We start from the raw sequence: 20,086 nt of genomic DNA on the forward strand, positions 1-20,086 counted from the left end.
ATTTTCCACAGAGTATTCAAGAATTAGGAAGCGGTTTATGACTAGAAAAGTTAACTCTATTTTTAGATTCCTTTGTTGATGAATGTGGGTTTTTTTTTTCTTTTTTTCCTTCTATATTAATGCACAGGATAGGGATTACAACTAATTAAAATCCTTTCAGGAGCTTTAGTCTTCAGTTTGTGAATCCATGCCCTTTAGGCATGACAGCATTAACATTTGGATTATAAATATTTTAACCTGCACAATGCTTAAGATGATGCTGCCCTAAAGCAAGTGAGTTGCTTGATTTACAGGTCATCTGTCCAGTCCTACGAACCTGAATGCTGGGGTGAGAGGACAGGGCAAGATGGATTGTAGCAGTGTAGGGAGGTAGGTAAAGCCTTGGCTTAATTGCATTTCAAAATTGTGATTACAGTTGGTACTAGAGATCGGTGTTGTGGAAGAGGAAAATCTTTACGAGGGGATTTATACAGCTAAGGCACATTTGACAAGACTTGTTCAGAGCATTATTGAAATTGTTGCATGTCTTAATTTGCGTCTGACCCGAGGCACTGATGGTGTCACGGAAGGGGGATGTACTCATCAGCTGTGCCCTTAAATAACGTCCATGCACACAGATCTTTGTCCTCGGGAGCAGAGGAGATGGCCTGTGTGGTGCTGGCAGCCAGAACCCTCCTGCTGAAAAGCCCCTCGGCCTGAGGGATGGGGCAGCAGCTCTGGGAGGTGTCTGCGGGCCCAGGGCTGCAGTGGGCAGCAGCGGCTCCGCAGCCCTTTGGTGACAGGGACCGTCCTGGTGCCGGTGTTGCGGGATCCAAGCTGCATATAGATCCTGGAGAAATTCGCGTTCCGCATGCTGCCTCCTTATTAACTCACGCTCTCTTTCCTGGCTGCTCTCGTCGACATCTTTCTCCCACGCTGCCCTTCATGTCCTGCTAGTCCTCCTTTACTGAGAGTTTCTTTTAATATTTTCAAACCATGCTTGTAAGTCGGATCTTTCATTTTATTCTGTGAGGTCATCCCAAGCTGGTTCCAGTTAGGAGTGCAAAACCTGGGGGTCGTTTTCTCATCACAAGTCCAGCTTTGGAAGTTGACAGCTGTGTAATTCTGCCATCGCTGAGGCAAGCCTCCGTGAGAAAGAGGTAGATGAGCAGACCTCTCACAGGGGTGGCTATGATAATTAAAGCAGGGTCTGAATTTGAATCGGGGTCTGCGTGGTTCTGTTTGTAGTTGCCTTTCATTCTGACTTTAATGTGAACTGACCCTTGTGGTCCTTTTTACACAGGCAGGAAAGGGGAACCTCCGGGCTTTCAGAATTTTAGAATAACAGGAGAGGAAAATAGCTCTCTCCTGTACTCTGTTGAGATGCTTGCAGGAGGAGACCAAAGGTTGGGGATGTAACTGTTGTTGACTCTGTGATGGGATGCTTAATCTTAACCCCCCCTTTTTTTTTTCTTTTCATTTTTTGGATCAGCATCTTTGTCCTGGGCTCAGCTTTGGTTACCTTTCCCCAGGGGCAGATCTTGGCGTGGCAATGAAGTATTAATTCCCTTAGAAACCAGGGACTTCAAGTCCTGACTGTACTTCTGACCCTACAGACTGAAATCCTGCTGTTGCCTTAAAGTTTTTCCTCTGTCAACCAAAGCTGCCCAGCCGAGGACTGCTGTTTCCTGGAGAATTAGCAAATGGAGGAACAACTGCCAGTGGGAATGTCCTGAGAGAGCGGGTCAGTCTTTGTGGTTTCCTAACATGTGGGGTTTTTTTCAGAAAAGCGGAGGGCCCTGCTTGTGGTAAGTCACGATGTCATTGCCCTGGGAGGGCGTTTGGCCCCTCTGCTGCAGGCAGCATGTCAGCACCACACTCTCTTCTCTGAGCTGAAACGCACTGGGAAGGCAAATCCCTGACAAACACTGGAGATGGTGCTTGCTTAAGCGTTTGGTTGTCTGATGATTTTGATTTCATGGGCAACTACCTAGTGTACGCAATCGCCAGGTTCACTGACAGTGCCCTGCAGCGGACAGTGTTTTTTGGCAGTTCCCAGCTTTTTCTCACAAAGGTAACCACTGAACTTTCTTTGTGGGGCAGGTCTGTTGCTGCAGGTAGGTACTTTGAACTAAGGCATGGTGGGAATCGATCCACATCACAGGTCGTGGCTTAAATTACATTTTAATGCAGCGCAACACTGGCTGCAGTTTTAGGGGTAAGGAATTTTCCAGGTAATTTTGGAAGTTGGGTTATTGCTACCGAGTGAGGGCATCCTGGCTCTGGAAGATTTCTTCCAGGAAACCCTTGCGCTTGAGAAGAGCTGACTGACTGTCTGAAGCAATGTGTAGAGGCTCTTCCTCTGCCTATCCTGCATAAATAATTCTGACACATTCTCACAGAAAACAGTCCCAACACTTTTGTTCAAGCCTTAATTACAAGAATAAATAGTTGCTTAAATTAACTGACTTCTGTTTAGAGGATTGCTAAGTATTGTTGATGGAGATGGGGGGGAAAAAACAACAGAAAAATTGTCTAAAATCACAAACAAATTTCTCCATTTATGAGAAAATCCACTGAGTGTTGACTGGGTACCTGTGAGAAAGGCTGGTAGGAGTTTAAGATCCTAGTTTAATGCTCCACCTGCAGAGATCACTGTGTGTGTATTTGATTTGGTTTTAGTTTGTGGTGTGCTTAGCAATTACGTACAGAGGGCTCCATCTGACAGAGTACTGAAGAGGTCTGTGTCTAGACGCTGCTGTCAGCTCAGGTAATAGAGGAACTGATTGTTACGGGAGTTGAACACAGCTAATTTTTGTTGTATTTGGCTTTTTTTTTCCCCCAGTTTGTTAATGTTGTGTGTGACTGTTGGCTAATAAATAGTCATTCTTGAGATAATACAGTTTTGGAAGTGCTGTATTCTCGGTGCTTTCCTGGCAGGTTACATCTCTGAATATAAGAGGAAAACAAATACTCGTTCTAGCAAATTGAGGATATGAAACATCCTCAGTAGGGTGCTTCTTTCTGTCCCGTGGCAAAGTGATGCTGTTCAGTAAGCATATATGTCAGATTGATACGGAAGAGTCACCTATTTCTCATAGATTGTCAAGTAAAAGAGTAAAAAAGTTCTCAGTGAAATGAGTTGAAAAGTAAAAACTGTAGGCCATTTTTTTTTTTAAGTTTTAAGAAATAAAAAATTCTGTAATAGGAGGAAATCTAGATGTTAGAAGAGGACAAACTATTGTATCTTTGTGATGAAAACCAGGGAAGAGCAGTGTACGTTCAGTGCCTAACGGATCTCTGAGGGGTGGGAAGACTGAAGTGCCTGAATGAGTTAATATAAACTTGCAACAAAACTTTCAGAGGCGCCAGGATTGTTACTAGGTTGATCAGTATTGGTTTTGGAGAATTATAAGAGCAGCTTAAAAACACCGTACCCTGCTGTGTCCCTGTTGCTTTATTTTCATTATTGGAAAGGTAACAAAATGTCAGTAGAAAGCTTGCATAAAATAGCACTGTTCTCCCTTTTGTTTAGAGTTTGTTTGTCTTTGTTGTGACTGTACAGGGAAAATAACTAAAGGGAGCACTAGTCACAGCTCCAAATGCCTTTCTCAGGTGCCTTCTCTGTCGTAAAACCACATTTTTGTTTCTGTTAATAATCGTCCTCCTTCTCTTCTCTGATGTACTATACTATGAATTGAGAGGCTTCATCAAATGTTACAATAAACTGTTCTCACTCTGTACATAAGCTTTATGCACCCTGTGGCAGAGCAGTCTCTGCACGGTGGGGGAAGGACATCTGTGAGGTGCTGAGCCCGTTGTCATGGGGCTGGCGGGCTCCCTGACTGCCCTGGGCTCTGCCACCCTGGGCTCGCTCTTTTTTTGGTGGAGTCCCAAGACTCCCTCACTCAACCTGGAGTTGGGGTTGGCAGACACTGAACGTGGTTTGCTCCTGGGATTTCCTCCTGGCAGTCACTTTGAGGACTGTTAGGCTCTTGCACTGGTGCTTCTGCAGGCAGCACACTTTGTGAGACCCAAACCTTTCTGGTCACAGCCTAGGAGAGAGCAGTGCGTGCTCTGGATCCTTCCCTGGGGCTGCCCTTCCCCAGAGCTGCAGAAGGCCGCGGCTGGCTTCGTGCCTTCCTGCACAGTCAGTTCGCTCTCCCCCAGCACAATGTGATCACAACCCGATTGTGAGGACTGGTGAGAAATACACCTTCTGAGCTGGCTTTGCAGCTGGGGGTGGCAGGGGCAGAGCTGGGAAGAAGTCTTCCCTTTCCCTTTCTTGTCGTCCTTCCCTGCCTTCGTTGACAATGTGCCAACCCGGAGCAGAGAGCGGCAGCAGCGTGATGTCCCCGTGGCACATGGCCACCCCGAGAGCGTGGGGCTGCTCACGTCCCTTCCCCTCCCAGGTTGGAGCAGTCCCTGTGAAGGCAGAGCAGCGTGTCGGTGGGGCCCCGCAGCGTCCCTGCACCGCCGTGGCTGTGATGGCACCTCGCCGACACACTGCCCGGTCTCACTTTCTTGCCCGTCAATCCTGCGCCTGCCCCAGCCTGTTTGGGAGCGGTCTGTGGCATGTTGGGCCCTGGCAGTGCTGGAGGGGCGAGCCAGGGGAGGTGAAGGGAGGTGGCAGCTCTCAGTGCAGCGTGGCTCCACGAACCCAGCGGGGTCTGTGGGCCGCGGTGGGAGCACTGGGGGGAGCCCCCTGGCACTGGGTCTTTCCTGGGGCTACAAGTGGACCTTCTCAGGCTTTGTTTGGTGAAGACACGGCCTACTCGGTGGCTGGTTTCTCTCTAACCCCTCATTTGCTGCTCTGGAAGAAGTGCAATACAAACAGTTATTTCTACATCACAGATTTCTTGTTTTTCTTTGGTAAACAACACTTGCAAATCTGCAGTCAAATAGTTAGGCTGGGTCATTTGTTTAGAGCCTTTGTTTTTTACTGTGCCAAGTGGAAATAGATAAACAGCAGGTTTTGGTGAGGTGTAGCTGAAACAATAATAGTTCTTTGCTTGTGCTCCATGTGGTGGCCCTCAGCTAATGTTGTACCTCCCTCCAGAAGCAGGTCCTAAGCTCATCTTGGGTACGAGTTTCGAAAAATCACCGTGATTTGCTGCAAGAGACACCTCTTTCAGCAAAAACCTTTATGTTCTTGGCAAGTTCAGTGCACTAAGGGATAACTTTACCAGTTCTCTTTTATGGATTGGTAGCAAATCCGTCAAGTTCTTGAACTCATATTTATTGAACTAGAAAAAGCCATGAGGCCTAGTAAGCAATTAATTTAAACTAATTCTACAGTCTGTTTTTTAAATGGGTAACTTAACACTTAAATGTTTTGGAAAGATTGATAAGATTTCCCAGAAGTATTATCTTTTTAATTGAAAATACAGGTATGGAGGCAAGATAAATGTAATAACTGAGTAGTTCTTGTTTCTGTAACTCTTCTAAGTAGGTTATGTTTACCGTTCCTTATTGCTTTTGAAGCTCCAGGTGACTGGATCCTGCTGTCTTTCATAATAGTCTTCCTTGGTTTGTTTTGCAGAAGATGATTAAATCGGACAGGGGTATACATTGAGCAAACAGTGACAATATAATTTTCTTACATGTTATAAACTAGGTCAAGGGATTAAACATAAAAGTACATGTAATGGAAATTTCTTTTTAAAAAAGGCTATGCAACAAGTATAGGAAATAATGAACCAGTGCTGAAATATTATACTTCCATGGGCATTACTTTTTAATGGAAACATTAATTTATTATCTAGAGAAACATATTTGTGTTCAGAGATTGCCTCCATTTCCACTACCTGAGACATAGTTTAAGCTCGATCTTCAGCCTTTTAAGTGTCCTCATGTCCAACTGTTCAGGGTTTGATGGGAAGGGAAAGTGCTGTTTCAGTGGTATCCCATTAAAATAAACATCACTAAGAGATTCCTTGCATGGTCAACATTTATATTTTTTTAAATACTTTTTTTAATAAGCTGGCACAGATGTTTCCATCTCTGTCCTTTGTCAGATACAGGCCAGACTTGAAAACAACGTAACAATAGCAAACTGCTAAAATACAGAGTTTTGCATTTTAAACTCCTAACTGAACCAAATACAAACAATTAATCTCTTGTGCTTTTAGACTTCTGAGTGGTTGGTGAATGGTTTTGATATGATCATTTGATTTCCTGTCTTTTTTTTCTCTTTTCTTTCCTCCAGAAATTCCTAGCAATATTTTAGTTTCCAGTTGGTGTTTGCTTGTTATTAGTGATTTCTTTGGTCTAATTAATCCTTTAGTCTTAATTAGAAGGCATGTTTGAGGGAGGAGTCTCTTGACTGGGCTTTGGGTAGCCTGGGGAGCTGTGCCAGGCCGTGACCTGGGCTCCCTGTAGGTACAGGGAAGCCTGAAGATGGGGCTCAGAGGTGCCCGGGGGCTCTTGGATGCAGCTAATCTGACACGGCTCCTCGGGGAGAGGGGCAGCAGGCAGGGCTCCCCAGCACCCCCCTGCCTGCAGGGCTCTCCCAGGGGCATCCCCGCCGCCCTCCAGCCTGGAGCCGGGGAGCCCAGCTGGCTTCCTCTGAGCAAAACCACCAAGCTGCCCCAGACCTGCTACCCCGGTCTGAAGGCCAACCGGAGGGAAGAGGAGCGACTGAAGGTGGACCAGAGCATTCAGAGTTTGGGCTTCGTTTCTATTATTTCTCAGCAGCCTTTCCCTGTTACAGTCAGCTCACCCTGCTGACTCCAGCTAGCTGGTCCCGAAAGGCCCACAGCAGGCAGCGTGGAAAGTCCCCAGCAAGTTGTTTCCCCAATTTGGCTGGTGCTTTCACAAGTTTTCCTTCACCCTCCGAAATTCTCATTGTTTTTTTGATTCTTTGGGGGTTTAATGCTGCTGTAGTTGATGATGGCAATTATTCCCACCCCTTTTCTCAGGATTTGGCACATGGTGCCACACAGGCACTGTCCATGGAGTAAGAAGCTAAAGGAATACCAAGCTATAAAAATGATCAAGCAGAGAGAAGTTAAACTGAGCTGCCAGTGCACTGACAGGGTACGAGTAGAGTGTGGTTGTTAATATTTGTGCTTCCTAACAGGTTCTGAAAAGGCAGCATACACTGAATGGGTGAAGAGAACAAACAGAGTGTCATTGCTTAGTGTGCAGACACGCACTGCACTTTTACAGCTGACTCTCTTCTCCTGTTAGGGCATTTTCATACTTCAGTGGTGTTTGCAGCCTGAAAGTCAGACCTGGTTTTGTTGGTTCGGCTGGACTCAGTTTGCAGGGGGCTGAAAGAACAGCAAAAAAGGGATTAGGTACTTGTTGTGCTGTAGCTGCCTTAGTGCAAGAAAACTTGGGAAACACCGTGGGCGTGTAAGCAGCTATTGGGGGCTATATGTCAACCAAAGTCAGGCCTGCCTTTGGAGAAGCTTGTTACCGTGCACCAAGGTGGTTCTGGTGCCACTAGCCAAGTGGGCCAACAGATTGTAAGTAATTTTTGTAAACCAAATCTGATTACTCCAATTATTACAGAGTTAGCGCTCATGCAAAACTAAGTCTATGAAAAAAACCAACCCTGACCACCTAAGGCTGAGAAACAAAGAGGAAAAACAGGATTAAGATGAATTAGTGCAGGTCAGTTCCCTTGTTTCACCGATGTGGAAAGCAGGTACATGTGATGTAGAAAAAGAAGTGGTTTTTTTGGCGTGGCTTCCAAAGGAAAGGGGGCACATGGTTGTGCTGGGCCCATCTGCCAGAAACTCGTTCCTCTCCGACCCCCATCCCTTCCACAACAGCTCTCTGACCCCTTGGCTAGTCCTCGCCTGCAGTAATTTAAACTCCTCAGAGGTGAAGACAGGTGTTCCTGAGACTGAAATGCCGTTGAAGTCAGGGTTAGCAGTAAGAGGTAGCTGCAAGGTGAGCTCGGTAGCTGGTTACGTATTCTGGTTCCTCCCTGCTCACTCAGTACTCGTGCAATCACAAAACCACGGGGTGTGTTTCCCCTTCTCAGACATTTGATGGATACGGGGTTCTCTTGGGGGCAGGAGGGTGTTTTTCTGTAGGATGGAGGGCACAAATCCTTACGTGTTCTACTGGTCTTAGAAAAAAATGTGTAAATTAGCCTAGAAACACCCTGATAATGGAGAACCTTATGGTGAGGCAGAGCACCAGGTTGTCATCTGGTCCATTAACAAGTTATTCAGAAATCAGTACAGTGTGTTTTGAAAAAGTCAAATGTTTCAATAAAATAAATGAGCTGCTTGAGTTCTGCTGTGTAAGATCTGTAAAAATAAAACTACTTCTAAGGACTAAATACACATACCTTCACATCTTCTGTATGCTTCTATGTTTTCTTTGCAGGTGCTAGAAACATTTGCTGGACGCCTGATTAAAATAGGAGTTTTAGCAAAACGGGATATTCCCAGCCTTACAAAGTACCAGATAATTCTGGCAAGGGATCAGTACAGAAAAAACCCTTCTTCACAAAATGCGGTAAATGTCTTTATTTATTTCACATTATTAAATTAATAAATAAATAGTACCGAGTTTCCTGATACGTTTTAAGTTAGATTTCCTTTATAACATTCTGGTTTTAGCTCTGGAATAAATTATGCCTACTTGTTCCCTGATTCTTGATGCGAATATGGGAAAGTTAAGGATAAGATGAATGACTCCATTTCCAAGCTGAAACTTAGATTGTGATTACTGGCTGCCAAGTTTACACATTCCCCTCAAAATGACATTACAGCTCCTATTTTACTGTAAATTGTCATGGAGTGTTTACATTTTGCAAACTTAAAAAAGCATATTACCAACAACAACAACAACAAAAAAAAAAAAAAAAAAAAAAAAAAAAAAAAAAAAAACCGTAAAAAGGACATTGGGAAACAGACTTCAGAGGAGGCAAGCCAGCTTCCTGGACTTAGGTTTTGTAGCCTGGGTAGACATGCCAGAAATCTCCTGTTTTGCCACATAGTGATGGATGGCTCAGCTGTCAGGTTTTGAGCGTTGCTGCATCGAAAGTAATGAGCTAATCTGGGAAGATAATACAGGTGTTTCGGAGGTGGAAAAAGATTGCCTTCACTGATCCTTAGGAACTGTGTAACCTGTTTCCTGAAGGTTTTGAGGGGCGGGCTACTCGCTGCGCATTGGTTTGTGCTTTGGCTCTGTTTCTCAGATGTCAATCTTGGTTTTGTCAGAAGAATTGCAGCATGATTCCTGCTGCTTACCGACTTCCTCATGTAACGAGGGCTGTTTTGTTTCCACAGGGAATACATCAAGGCATAATTGAAGGAGATTTTGCACTTTGTATCAGTTTATATCATGGTTATGAGCTGCTGCTGCAAATGGGAATACGGTCATTATTTATCTACCTTTGTGGAATTATGGATGGATCAAAAGGTAAAGTGTCTTCAGAAACGTCCTTCCTTTTGTCTTGGCTCCTTCTCATTTGATTTACCTCATCTGTTTGGCTGGTTTTGCACAAAGCACCTTATATAATGGGTGGCTTGCAGATGTAATCAGTATTTTGTTCCCTTTCGTCCCTACTGGGAATCTGTTAGCAGTGTTAAAGATAGTCTGTATTTGGGAAAGCAGAGGGGTTTATATGGCAGCAGTTCCGAAACAAATAACGCACAAACAGAACTCAGAGTAAGTGGCAGCTATATCTCTGGGGAGACAGAGAATAACCAATAAACAATTTAAACTGAGAAATCGTTTGGTCTTTTAAAGCGATTCCTCCCCTATAGCAGAATCCTCTGTGCATGAGTTTCAAGCGTGTTTGCCAGAAGATTACAGATTTAGACACATCACGTGAGAATTTCTATCCCAGTTGTGTGACATCCTCCATGCTCACCAAGCAAAATATAAAGTTGTTACTGTCCTTCTCTGCACCTCTTCTCCTTTTCTCAAATGAGATGTTAAGAACTGTGCACGCTACTCCAGATGCAGATACAGCATGAATTCATACAATGACACAAGAATATTTTCTGTTCTGGCCTCAGTTTATTTTCCTAATTCTATCACTGACTATTGTGAGTCTTTTCCAACTCTCCACAGTCACTTATAGACTTGACGGGTTGTCACTGCTACCTGCAAGATCTGATTTGGTACTGACATCTTTTTTGAGGGGACAAAGTTCAACAGGGCAATGTCAGTCCAACTGCAAGGTGGTTTTTTTTTAAACACTGGCTGTGGGAGGGGAGGGTTCTGGCTGTTCAGAGCACCCCATGGTGTGGCTCTTGGGTTTCTTGCTTCATTTTGATTTACACTTTACTGTGTAACTGTGGTAATTTATAGAAGCTGCTTTGCCTACAGCACTGCTTTGTTAAAAGACACTTCTTCCTCCTGCCTTGGAACCAAAAGCATGCAGTGCTTGCTTCACATTACAGAATATCTATAGAATATATTTTGATAGTATGCATGTGCTAAGAATTTTATGCTTTTGTCGTTTTTACAATTTATTACTTTTGTACGGGCAGATTTTTACATTTCTGATGGTGTAGTGCTGCTTTTAGACCTTGGCACTGGAGAACATTTCATGTATTTCCTAGTTTCTCAGCATTCCTTAAATCCCTGTTGGCTATTGAAAGGTGACTGATGGGAAATAGTTCCAATAAATGGGTCTGCTGAACAGAGTTCTGGTGAGATTGGGTTCTGGTTTGAATAGAATGAAATTCTTTTCAACATTAGCATAAAATCATCAAAGAAGCTTCTTAGTTTTAGCTTTTTATCTTAAATTCCCTTCTCATGCATTTCATAGAAACACAGAATCTCACTGTGGTTTGGGCTGGAAGGGTCCTCAGAGCCCATCCAGTGCCACCCCCAGCCCCAGGCAGGGCCACCTTCCCCCAGCCCAGGTTGCCCAAAGCCCCGTCCAACCTGGCCTTGAGCCCTTCCAGGGAGGGGGCAGCCACAGCTTCTCTGGGCAGCCTGTGCCAGGGCCTCACCCCCCTCATTATTTCTGCATTGGATGTGTTTTCTAGTGCTAAAAGTCATAAAACTTGTTTACCTGCAGGACCAGACTTCTGTCTATACATATGTTTTTCATGTTTAAATTCTATAGTGGCACCTTCCCTGAAAAAATAGTGATGCCAAACAATGTTTATTACATTTTCTAAAGCTTTTAGCTCTTGAAAGTTCTTTTAGCTCTTAGAAGGAGCTTGCTACTTCTGAGGAAGCTTGTGTTTTGGATAGCAAAGATTATATTCCCTCTGGAGATTAATACTAAGGTATTTCAACTCTTTACAAAGGGTTAATCCGTACGAAGAATGAACTTGGTCGTAACGAGGACTTCATGAAGCTGTATGAGCAGCTTAGAGACATGTTTTCAGACGCATCTCTGGCTTCAGTGAATGGGAACGTTTACAAGAGTAATACAGGTCAGTATTTCCCTTTGAGGGATAGAAAGTTTACTTTCTGTTTAAATGAAACAGTAGACACCTCTACATAGTTTGTAGATGTGGGAAGCTACTCGTTATGATACACTCAGCTAGTATTCTTTATTCCAGATTGTTTTCCCCAGGCTCTTATCTAACTATCTATCTATCTGCTCTCGGTGGTTTTATCAACCTTCAAACAAGTTTTCTATGTTGGAAGTTTTTAATTGAATTTAAATCAAAAGATTAAAATATTACTGTTTGACTGTCTATCTTTCACAGTGTGACCATAACAAAAGTAGCAGTGCTTTCTCAAGAACTGAGTTTAACAAATGTATGTATGTAATTACATTACATTAACAAATGTTCTGTGTATAGCTTCCTAATTTGTTTAGGTGACTGCAGTTAGAACTAGCATCAGGAATTTGTATGTCTGGCTCAAAGAATCATAACGGGAGGAAATTAATTTCACTAAACCCTCATAGTGTTGCAGGTTTACATACATCTTTAAAATAACATCCTTAAATTCCTTTATTTCATTTTCAGTGTTTGAAAATAAAAAGGAATTTATCTACAGCCATCCAAAATTAAGGAAATTGGAGGAAATTGTAATAGAACACTTCAAATCCTGGAAAAAGCGATGTTCTGGTAAGTGCCAACAGCTCAGAGAAAAAGTATCTGTTGAACCTGTGAATGAAAACAAGTAATACCCTATTGATTGATTTCCTAATTTGTTCAAGTGCTTCTTTATTGTTTTGTATGTTTGTGTATCTTCTGGAAAAGTCCTCTTTCGAACAACTATACCATAACATTTCTTTAAGAAAAAGCATTCTGTAAGTTACCATTATTAATTTGATATAAACTCTTCTAACAGCTTAGCAAAACAGTGATAGTAAAATCATTCCTGGTGCTACTGTGTCTTACGATTTTTGTAGTCAGATAATTTGTTCTGGAAACCATCTCTGAGGGCAGTGCTAACATTACCTCCTGCATGGTTAGATGCAACATGTTTACGGAGCTTACGGGTAAAAGTTCTGATACCCAGACTGTTGCCAAGGACGACAAACTCTGAGGCATCCATGTGAAGTTTAAAACCTTCAATTACATGCATCTGTGTCTCATTCTTCTTCATCTTGACTGAAAGGGAGAACAAAAATATGTCATACAGCAGCATGAGATTATGAAGCAAAGTATTCTGAATCCTTCGGATGTTTTAGGAAGCGTCAGCTTCTTGATCCAGTTGTTGCTTTTGGAATGCTGACATCAGTAACAATTTTTTTTGAAACTGCTTCACTTTTTTCCTTGTCTGTTTGGATCAGTGTGCTCTGTGACGTTCTGAAATTTTGGACCTGGCCTTCCGTTCTGTTCTGGGGGTTTGTTTGCATTTTTTTTTCTATCTTAGATGCTTGATTCTCAGAATACACTTTCAATGACTGCTGCTTTCCGGTAGACGACTCTAAGTTTCCTCATTTCTGTTTTTGTTAGTTTATAATATGTCCAAATGAATTTAATCAAATTACTTTTTTTTTTTTCCCCTTTCCATTCATACCTCTTTCTCTCCTCCCTGCCTCCCTCCATGCCTCTGTCTTGCTTCCTGTAACATCTCTAAGGTGTTGCTTTTTGTTTTCGAATTCTGTATTCTGTACTGAAGTTACTGTAATGAAATTTAGTATTTAATATTCCTTCCTCTTCTTTTGAGAGCATCGATTTTTGCCATCATATGAATCCCATCAGATATGTTTTTCCTTGCAATGTTAGTCAGACAATGTCTCTTACTAACACTAACAGATAATAAAGATACAAATGCTCTGGCTTGCATCTGTGCACATGAGTAGCCATGAATCATAGAATAGTCACAGAATGGTTTGGGTTGGAATAGACCTCAAAGTTCACCCAGTGCCACCCCCTGCCCCGGGCAGGGCCACCTTCCCCCAGCCCAGGTTGCCCAAAGCCCCGTCCAACCTGGCCTTGAACCCTTCCAGGGAGGGGACAGCCACAGCTGCTCTGGGCAACCTGCTCCAGTGTTTCACCAGTCTCATCATGAAGAATTTCTTCCTTGTATGTCATCTAAATCTCTTAAAACCATTCCCCCTCCTCCTATCCCTACCCCCCTGACAAAGAGCCTCTCCCCAGCTTTCTTAGCTGTCAGTCTTTAGTGTTACAAATCCAAAATTGCAGTAACTGTGCAGGAAGAAATGCACCATCTTTGACAGCATGAGTGGTGAGCTGTGGTAGCATATCCAGTCCTATCTCGAGCTGGGTATTTAGGTGTTCTTCTGACCTTCCTCGCTCCTGATCCCTGTAACCTCCTTTATCCTCGTAACTAAGGTGCAGGGCAAGGCCTGGGGGAATATAAAGCAGTGTCTCGGTGTGCTGAACAGTTCTCTAGATGTCTGTAGTTAAACAAGGGAGTACAACCAACCAGTCCTGGAATCTCTGGGTATAAAGCAAGGCCAGGAAGCGCTTTACAGTTCACAGTGATCACAGAGCTGGAGGCGTTCTGGTACCTCAGGGAGGGGAGGAAGCTCCAGCTTGTGTCTGCTGAGCTTGTGCACCTCCAGCCCCCGTGCACTGGGCACTTGGCAGAAACAGTGAGACAATGTGAGTTTGTTATTATTCACTGTGTCATAGCATCTCTGAGGATACCTTTTGAGCAGTAACCCAAACCCTGTATTTCTACCCTTACTCGCTGTTTCTTGCAGGTAAACTCTAAATTCACACGTACATGAGTTACTACACCCTCAGCTCTGGGTTTGGACTCTGCCTGGGTAGAGTACATCCCAGTGTCCTGAGTTCTCCCTCCTCCAGACAAGAATTTGTCATGAGTCTGTCAATAAAAGCTTGAGTACTTATTAAGATTCCAAACTTAATTACATGTATTTTTGTTTCATTAGAAGGCTCTGAAATAAAAGCCTAAATCATTATGTGAGCAGTGGAAAATACATTCCACATCCTTTTTTCAGGAGCTCACGCAAGTGTGTGGTATCTCTAGGGGGAAAAAGCCAGAAGCAAACAAAACCCTGAACTTAACTCTGCTTTCTTCCAATTGTGCATTACTGAATGATTCTGAATCATAATTTATTGTGTCCATGGCTGTGTAATTTTTAAAATGAATAACTTCTTCTGCAGAGCATTTTCCCTGAAAAGCCCTACATTAGAGACAGACAAGGAGAGCATTATTAACCTCCGGAGCAGCGCTAGCTCTTTCTCCTCCCATTTGGAGTGAAAGCTCTCCCGTGAGAACTGGTGGGAGTCGTGCTAACTAGTGACCAAGTGGGTGAAGTCTGAGCTTCCTGACCACATAGCCACAGCCCTTGCTGTGCCAGATGCACTTACCAGTGATTGAGGTCAGGGCGAGATAATGTTCTGGCCAGCCCTTAAGACACGTTGGCTCAGCATGATGAGCTCTTCCCAGCCAGTCTTCCATACCTGGATTGCTTCTCAGGTGGATTGTGGGCTGCTAACGTCTTGAATTTTCTAACTGGTTTTGGATCAGGTCAAGGAGGTAATGGCAGCAGTGTCACATTTTTTACAATACGGGGACAGATGCTACTGAGCATCGTTGCTGTTCAAGTCGAGAACGTGCTAAAAATAGATATAGAATAACGTTGTTCGGAATAAAGTTACTGGAGGAGAATAATATGAACTCAGGTAAATAAGATTTCTCCAGCCTGCACCTCTTCTGGAATATATATAGCTTGTCAGTCTGCGCAGGGTGGACGATTACGTAGAACACATAATGTCAGTGTGGCAACTGTCTGGTTTCTAGCTAAAAATACTGAATTGTAGTCACCGTTTCACTTCTAGGCCTTCGCTGGGGACTGGTTTCTGTGCTTGACAGATGACCTCCCGTATCACCTGCAATGACACGCTGCACTAGGATATCATAGAATAATTTGGAGTAGTTGGAAGGGACCCCTGGAGATCCTCTTGTCTAAGCTCCTTGGTTGTCAGCCTTGAGAGTGAAATTTGTTTGGCCAGAGGTACCTGTGAATTCAAGGCTCATCTTAAAAAGAAATGGGGAAAATGGTTAGCTTCAACTTCTCCTTTTTGACTGAAGCTGCTGAGAGCATTTCTGCATGTAGATATGTACAACTGAAAACTAAACCAGAATTTCTGATAGCTGATCAGAAAGAAATGCGTACTTACCTGTTACATGTAATGCTTTAACTTCAAAAAACAGCTTGATACTGGGATTACAGGCATAGCATGAATCTGGTGTCCATCCTTCGTGTGTTTGGGGAAACATCTTTTCACACACTTAGTCTTGAGAATTTTAATTCCTTGTCTAACCTTACTTTTAATGAGATAAAGGTGTTTTGTGGAGAGTTGTGTAAAAGAGAAGATCTTTAACCCTTGGAAATCTGTTTGGTTGCATCTGAGGGCTGTGGCTGGGTAATGCGTGCAAGCTCTGCCGGTTTTGGTAATTCGTTATGTCCTGTTAGAGATTCTCTTCTTAACACACTGGGTTTTTACTTCTTAGCAGACAGTAATGGGCATGTTGGTTTAGTATTTGGACAGGATAGAAACTGTTCAAGACTTGGGTGTTGCTTAGGTAGCTTTGGCTTGTGCTCGTGAAGGCAGATACCCTTAAATGTTTAAAAAAAAGAAGGGAAAAAAAAAAAGTTGAGTAGCTGGAACACAAAATCTGTGATGGTATAACATAAGAAATGTTTTTTTGGTGAAAGGAACCTTGCTAAGAAACCATGTAGCAATGGAATTATTTTTCCCTTTCCTTTGAAAAGTTACCTTTGCTACTGAAAGGAGAGCTATAATCAGTTGTGACCACAGATCGCGTAGAAGCAACAGGTTACGATATTAAGGGAGGCTTTTTCCCATTTCTGCTGTCGTGAGAATCCTAAGCTGTGGAACTGGAGATGACTTTCTGTGGTGAATCATAGAAAGCTGATACACGTCTCTTACTTCACCATGATGTATCCTAGACCAATGGCAACAGGTTTTTACCACTATATATTGCCAGCCTCATCAGACTGGGCATCGAAGTACCAGATTTAGAAGTCACATTGTGGCCTTTTTGGAAGAAAATATTTGAAATTTTATTTCAAGAGACTTGCCATCAAACCTGAGCTTTGGTGGTACCTCAGATATAAGACATTCTCACCGTGGTTGGTGTAAATTCTCTAAAATTAGAATATTGCTTTGATGTTAAAGAGGAATTGTTTGAGCAGGTGTATTGCAGAGCATTTTCTGGGAGGTTGGTCTAAATAGGCTGAGGCTCCTAATTGTCAGTTTTCTCTACTGTTTGGGGTTTTTTATTTATTTATTTACTTAGATTTTTAAAAATTAATAAATTATTTTTATTAATTTGTATTTTATGATTTATAAAAAATAATAAATCAATAAATTAAATTTATTTTAAATGAAATTTATTTGAAAAAAAATGGAGTATACTTAGACAAAATCTTCCCATTAAGTGAGATGAGAGCTGTGAATGTGTAACTTGTGGGATGTACCTGTCCTTGCTTTTCTATTGACAATAAAAGTGCTTTTCTGGCTTTTTCAAATTGAGCAGATCAAGTCACAACCGGGAGCACATCCGTGGATGCTGTGGATACCAGGGTGATGGTCTTCTCATCGTTTCGAGATAGCGTGCAAGAAATTGCAGAAATGCTTTCCCGCCTCAGCCCAGTTGTTAGAGTAATGACATTTGTTGGCCACTCTGCAGGAAAGAGCACGAAAGGCTTCACACAAAAGGAACAACTTGAGGTAAAGACAAGATGTGACTCGTGTTAGGAAATAGTGATGTAGAGTATCAACTGTGTAAATAACTACTGAGTAGTGATGTAGGTTGCATGGCAGTGACTGAGCTTTAAAGTGTCATCAGTAAATTCCTGTGTAATTCAATTGCTTTCAAAGTATCTAAAATTATACTCACTGAGCAGAATGTGTAAGTAGAAATATTTTATATATTTCCATTATACTGTCAACTGCTAACTTTTATATATTTGAAAATCTGTGAAAATACTCAAAATATTTGCTTAGGGTTGCTTTGGCTTTTTTTTTTTTCTTGTAGTTAGAAAACATAAGATATATCCTTAAATGTTGATCTAGCAAAGTTTTTTTTAAAAAAACCTACCAAACAAACCACAAAACAATATTTAATTGTAAAGTTGGGAAGATCAATTTTAGAAGAATGCCATGGCTGGATCAGAATAAGGTGTGAATTTCCCCCTCCCCCCTTTATTTTAGAATTGAAGGGTTGATATGTCAGTGTTGATAACATCAGTACATAGTGTTTGATCATGAGGTAATAGTTGACAAATTCAGAAAGACTACGTTTTGCACTTTTAACATACAAATTTAATTTTTTCAACTTCTGTCTGAACCTAGAACTGCAAAGGCTGGATGAGGGCTCTCTGGCTAACCTGTTACACCTAACTTCAATTGTTTATTCAGGTGGTGAAACGCTTTCGTGAGGGCGGCTATAACACTCTGGTCTCTACCTGCGTCGGGGAGGAAGGATTAGACATTGGGGAGGTTGATCTCATCATCTGCTTCGATGCCCAGAAAAGTCCCATTCGCCTTGTGCAGAGGATGGGCCGGACGGGGCGCAGGCGGCAGGGCCGGATCGTGGTCATCCTCGCCGAAGGGCGGGAGGAACGGGTGAGCCTGGAACTCTCTTCTCTCTGGGAGGACAGAGGGACTTGTTTAGTCTGTCCCAGGAGGTCGTACACTGTGTGTTAAAAATCAGCAATCCTGAGTGCCCCAGCAGCACCTGAACTGTCCCTGCAGAAAGTGTAACAGCCCATGATCGTCTACAGTTACACATGCTGTCTTAGCGTGGAGGGCTTCCAGCCTTTGTTCTCAGTAACACTCACTTCGTGAATGATAAACTGGAACTGGGAAAATACAGGGTTTTTGCTAAGGGTACAGAACAGCATGTGGGAGAGAGAGGGACGGGGCTCTGAGGGCGGGAGGGCTGGAAGCCACCCACTCTGGGCGCTGCTGACGACACGGTGCTTTCAGACAAGTGCTTAGCGGTGGCAGGCTTGCGTCTGAGGTCTGAAGAGATCAGCTTAAGTGGAAATCTACTTTTCCTAAATTCCTGAACCTTAGCGCTCCACTTGGAGCATAATTAATCGTCTCTGAGTGCAGGCTGCCCCTTGGGAAACTCATGTACCCGTGGGAGAGCTGCGAGTTGTGCAGGGGCAGAACCAGCGCCCTGCCCCACTTCGTCCCGCGGCCGCCCCGCTGCGAGGGCTGCTCCAGGCCCCTGGCTTTAGGTGGCAGGAGGCAAGGCCGTGCCTGTTGGCATCACTCATGGGTGAGGTGGGCTGTGGGGTGATAGGAACCCACATCTGCAGTTTCATCTTGCACCCCCCGTTGGGATACGAGCCGTTTTTCGGATGCACCTCACTGGTCTGCTGAAAATTGCTGCTGTTCTGTGTTGATTTGGTTTTCTTGAGAGCTTGGTTTTGAGTTGAGTCAGGTTTCATGACAGAGAAGTCTGAGATCTAGGTAAGCTCATTGTAAACCCAAAATTTTAGTCTTGCTGTTATTTCATTTATTCCAGTGCCTCTGGTGTAAATTTGTAGGTAGCAGGGATTTAATTCTAAAGCAGAGTCCCAAGAATTCTGCCTGAGGAAAAAAAGCTGCTTTGAAGGGGTGAGAGTTAGAAATTATAAAAGTGAATGGTATTTGTAAATAGATACTTTTTTCATGCTGCACACAAACACTGATTACTACTGAAAGCTCTGCTCTGTAATGGGATATTAAAATGGTCCCTTAAATTCCTTGGAGTTAAGCAGTTGGATTACTGGGTTCTTCAGATTTTCTTAGAAATCTTTGAGGCAGAGCCTTCCCCACAGGTAGGATAGTAATTTATATATTTTGTTTTGTTTTGAGATAATGAAATAAATTAAATTGCTGAACAATACTGGCTTTGTTTGGTTTTGATTGCGTCTCCTTCCAGACCTGTTACTGTGCAGATTCTTCCCCATCACATAACTTGCAGCTGAGTAATTAACGGTCTCATATTAACTTGTGGGAATTTGTTTGCTTGGAGGTTTTTTTTAAATCAAACCACTTCAAGTGCAGTTATACAGCTTCTGAAGAAATTTTTTTGGGGAAAAATTGTTACGGGGAGGTCTGGACGTTTGGGGTTGAACAGGAACTCCCTGGCTGGGCAGGCACCTGCACCCTGCTGCTGCCCCAGGTTCCCTGGGTGCTCCCTTCCCAACCTGCCACCTTTCTGGCTGGGCCCTGTGCTGAGATGCACGGTGTTTTGATCTGGGTTTTCTAACCTCTTATGACAGCTCAGCTGCATGTGCATCAGCTTGGAAGGGCCGTTAGCTGCAGATTTGAACCCGTACGGAGAAGGGCACAGGGGAGCTCACAGCTTCTTGGGCTCCTGTCAGGCCAAGCTGACACTCTGTGGCACAGAGGAGAAGGAAACGTACTGAGCAACAGCAAAGTAACAGCTCTGTTAAGCAGTTAATTTGGTAATACAATTTTTGTTTCCATAAAAAGACTTTTTTGCCTATTCTAGGATTAAGATGTTTAGCGGAATGCCTGAATTTATTAGAGCTAGCTGTTAACCTCTTGCAGTTTTATTCAGAGAGCATCTTTCTGTGTCTGCCTGCCCCGGTCCCGACTTCCACAGATCATCTCTAAAGGCCTTGCTGCCAGCCTGCGAGCACTTAGCCTGCCTCGCAGGGCACGCGGCCCCATCCTGACCTGTCACAGCGCTCCGAGAAGGGGATTAGGGCAAGAAGTACTCGGGG

At 43.3% G+C, this 20,086-nt stretch overlaps 1 protein-coding gene across 1 annotated transcript in view; it reads left to right on the forward strand.

Moving 5' to 3' along the window:
• Nucleotides 1-20,086, forward strand: part of FANCM (FA complementation group M) — a 68,739-nt gene that overhangs the window by 17,997 nt on the left and 30,656 nt on the right. Inside the window, exons 5-10 of the mRNA XM_026849162.1 lie at nt 8,326-8,457; nt 9,234-9,366; nt 11,217-11,345; nt 11,889-11,990; nt 16,876-17,069; nt 17,760-17,966. Coding sequence (XP_026704963.1) covers nt 8,326-8,457; nt 9,234-9,366; nt 11,217-11,345; nt 11,889-11,990; nt 16,876-17,069; nt 17,760-17,966 — 897 coding nt within the window. The remainder of the gene's footprint in view (nt 1-8,325; nt 8,458-9,233; nt 9,367-11,216; nt 11,346-11,888; nt 11,991-16,875; nt 17,070-17,759; nt 17,967-20,086) is intronic.

Source organism: Athene cunicularia (assembly GCF_003259725.1).
Source record: "Athene cunicularia isolate RWA chromosome 5 unlocalized genomic scaffold, athCun1 chr5_part1, whole genome shotgun sequence".
Classification (NCBI taxonomy): domain Eukaryota; kingdom Metazoa; phylum Chordata; class Aves; order Strigiformes; family Strigidae; genus Athene; species Athene cunicularia.